This window comes from Daktulosphaira vitifoliae, unplaced genomic scaffold, assembly GCF_025091365.1.
Source record: "Daktulosphaira vitifoliae isolate Bord-2020 unplaced genomic scaffold, ASM2509136v1 Scaffold_5, whole genome shotgun sequence".
NCBI lineage: Eukaryota > Metazoa > Arthropoda > Insecta > Hemiptera > Phylloxeridae > Daktulosphaira > Daktulosphaira vitifoliae.
In genome coordinates this window covers 2310151-2313742 of record NW_026099576.1, presented here as the reverse complement: position 1 = coordinate 2313742, position 3592 = coordinate 2310151, and the positions used below count along the sequence as shown (strand labels likewise).

Below are 3592 nucleotides of genomic sequence, written 5' to 3'. Positions count from 1 at the left end.
ATTAAATATTGTAATATAAGGAATTAATATAAAATTTCCTAAAAAATAAAGTCCAAACACATTTTGCTTTTTTGACCAATCACAATTTTCAATTTGCTTGAATTTAGAGTTGATAATTCTTGAAATCTAATATTTATTATACTCATGTTAAATAGTACAAATCCTAATGTCCGTTTTAATCATTTAGAAAAAATATTTTTGAAATAAAGCCCATAAATATGATTGTTAATTGAAGTTCACATTATTTTTCAGTCTACAATTATTAATATGTTTATGTCAAATGGTTCACCTTCACAGTTCACACTAACACGGCTTAAACATTATATATATATTAATGTAATATTATAACCGTTGGATATCATAGTATCATACGCCAGTTGAATAAATTATACATCATACTGCCCGCCATAAATGCCTTGAGCCCCTGCTAACGAAAATAATGATTTCTACAGTGTAATTGCTAATTGCTATAAACATTAGCTGCTAATAACTAAAAATTAATGATAAGCATAATGCTACGAGCATTTTTACGAAATAGCAATAGCTGCTATTTTTTACTATTTTAAAATAGCAATAGCATTAGCAGATGTTAAAAAAAAAAATAGCAGTTTACCATCACTAAACCATTGTATTGTTATCAAAATATTGTACATGTTTGCAAGCATTGGAAGAGGTTTATTGTGACATATTTGTCGGGTAGTTTTTTTGTCGTGCTTCATTTTTTAGTTCTAACCCACCACTAGCTTAAATAATTCCTTATTAAAGAATTAAATTATGATATCTTAGAATGACATGAAAGAAAATGTACAATAATTGTAATTTTAAATTTGATTTTTGTCATAACTACTCTAAATTTGTTTGTAAACTTTAATAATTTAATAACTTATCATTGAAGTTATATCAATCAAAAACTGTGAAGGTAAATAAAAATTAACAATTAGTAAAAGTATATTATTTTTTACACAAAGATTATCAGTTGACATAATATAATAAATTATAAATTTTACTTATGTTATTAAAAATATTTTGCAAAAAATAATACGTCTTGAATACAAAATAATATCAATTTATACGTTAGTCAATATTCTTATATCTTAATATAAAAAATGTAGTGTTGGATTTCTCAAGTTAAGAATTTCAAAATTAAAACAATATTAAAAATATTATTAATTTAAAACTAAAAATGATTTAACTCAAAATTCTTTGTTGCTGTTTGAATTAAATATTTTTATTATTTACTAGTTTTAAATAATTATATTTTTATAATATAGTTTTAATTTTGAGTACTTAGCCACAAGTGAAAGATTTTTATAAGAATTTCAGCACATTTATAATTAACAATTATCAAAACTAAAATATCCATTTAAATGGATAAAATTTAGTCCTAATGTTTTATTTTGTTACAATTTTTATTTAATGAAAATATTTCCTGTTTATATAAAATGTGATTTTTAAATAGTATTTTTTTTTTTTTGTAACTATCTAATGAATATATTTTAAAATATTTTTTTTAATTTTATTGGCATTACTTTTAATTGAAACATGGTATATTTTTTTTAATGTGTTATTATAATTTATTTTTTTTTGTTTTGTAGAATTTGAATATGCAGTCTTTAACTACTATTCTAAGATTTGTATTTCCTAAGATTAACATTCAACCTGTCAGACATCGTTATTGGAAAGATCAACAAGGAACTCGACCTATAATTCGTAGATATGGTTATAAAGATGAAATGTTATTACAGTCTGGTTTACTTCCAAGATCAGCAGATGAAAAAAAACTACCAATGCCGATTTATAGACCTAAAGATGTATGGAGTGAAAAAAGGGCATTGTTTGGACAGAATGATTATATTGACATTTTAGGAGATGGTTCTGTACACCCTGTTCGAGTACTTTATAATGTTCCATCATGGTTACGTGGTGTAAAAGGCAATGAATTTCAAATTTTGTTAAGAAAAAGAAAAATGTTAAGGTATGGAGCTTTACCAATTGCTAGACCAACAAAATGGACTGATATGCAAAAAAGAATAAAATATTTATATAACTTTCTTAATAAGAAAACTAGAACTGGCATGGAAAAATAATTGTTATATTTTTTTTTTTTAGAAATTTTTTAATATTGTAAATAGAAATTAAATTACAAATAAACGACATATAATTTATGTTTGTACTTATTTATTTGATCGATTAACATGGTTCAGTGAAGAATGCATTTTACGTTGGTTATAATATGCCATTCATCTACATAATGTAAAACAGACATCATAGTTTCAAGGGGCGGGTGTGTACCGAGACATTGTATGTCCTATCATATATTAAAATTTGGGCATGTTTCCAAAAAGTTTTAGAAATTTCAATAGGTGATGAAACAGGAAAGTGAATGTTACATAAAGTATGGTAGTAGTGTATTTTAATTTCTATTATCATAGTAATTTTGTAGAATATAAGTACCACTGAATTCTATATACTGAAATTTGATTCTTTTGCATCAAGCTATGTAGCTTTTTGTTCAATATTTCATAACCATTATTATACACATACTGTATGTCTAGGGTAAAATATATTAAAATATGAGACTGATATGATAGTTACTACATAACCTCTGTACTCATAAATTGAGTGGAATAGTTTTTTTTAAATAAAACGAGTTCTTCACTATAGCGAGCATGAATTTTGATCTATGATTTTATCAAATGCAAAATAACTTATTCAGAATCACTTTTTGTTCCACAAATATCTTGTTTCGATGATATTATCATATTAAGCTATCAAATAAGACATTTTAATTGTAAACAAAAATTTCTCTATAATATTAAATAAATAATGCAATTCAAAACTAATTTTTACGTAACATTATTTGTGAACACAATTAGACATTAAAGTGACTTTTTAATTACAATTTATAATTTCAGATTATAAATAGTATTTTGATTATCACCATTGCGACTTCATATTTGTAATAAATATAAATTAGATTTACTTTTTTTGGGAACAAATGTCTTTGAATAATTTTGATCATAGATTAAATACTGTGCATTTATTCTATACTAACACGTTGTGTTCTTAGTTGTCTTATTATTATTACACTACGCTCATTAATAGACTTAATAATACAATCAATTAGCTGAAGTAAAGAAACGGATATTCTAGAATTTAAAAATTATCTCAATTAAATTGTTTAGATGTGTCGCAAAATATAAATTTTCTAGCAAAAACTTATGTGTAGAAGTTAGCAATTTCTAATCAGATATGAGCAGTGGTTATTGCCTTATATTGCCTACCAACAACACTAGATAGCGCCACATATTCCAAAAATTAATAATTTACATATAACATTCTACATAAGATCTTATGGATCTACTTAAAATACAAGCACAACAACACGTAAATGCTATTCCCTGTCTAATGCGCCTTGTCGTTTGACTACCACAAAATTCCTATTTGGAACTACCCATGTATTGTTTATATAATAATAACTACCAACATATACGCTATTGCACTAGTATAGATGATATCTGACAGTGATAAAAATCATTATCATAAAGCCGGATTCCCACGACTGGTGTACTTGCCAAGTATACCAATAATT

The 3592-nt window shown here is 24.8% G+C and overlaps 1 protein-coding gene across 2 annotated transcripts; it reads left to right on the top strand.

Annotated features, from left to right (window-relative positions):
• Nucleotides 1–740: 740 nt before the first annotated feature.
• On the top strand, nucleotides 741–2165 carry LOC126908364 (39S ribosomal protein L51, mitochondrial). 2 transcript variants are annotated; one of them, XM_050690364.1, is made up of 2 exons: nucleotides 741–919; nucleotides 1596–2165. In XM_050690364.1, exon 2 carries the CDS (start codon nucleotides 1605–1607, stop codon nucleotides 2085–2087), a length of 483 nt encoding a protein of 160 aa, XP_050546321.1. In that variant the 5' UTR covers nucleotides 741–919; nucleotides 1596–1604; the 3' UTR covers nucleotides 2088–2165. The 2 variants fall into 2 exon arrangements, with proteins under 2 accessions (XP_050546321.1, XP_050546322.1); XM_050690365.1 differs by lacking the exon at nucleotides 741–919 and adding an exon at nucleotides 931–1073.
• The last annotated feature ends 1427 nt before the right edge of the window (nucleotides 2166–3592 follow it).

Bases quoted from the DNA above. Each gene is read 5' to 3' on its own strand.
- LOC126908364 (XM_050690364.1), top strand. From the start codon at position 1,605: ATGCAGTCTTTAACTACTATTCTAAGATTTGTATTTCCTAAGATTAAC.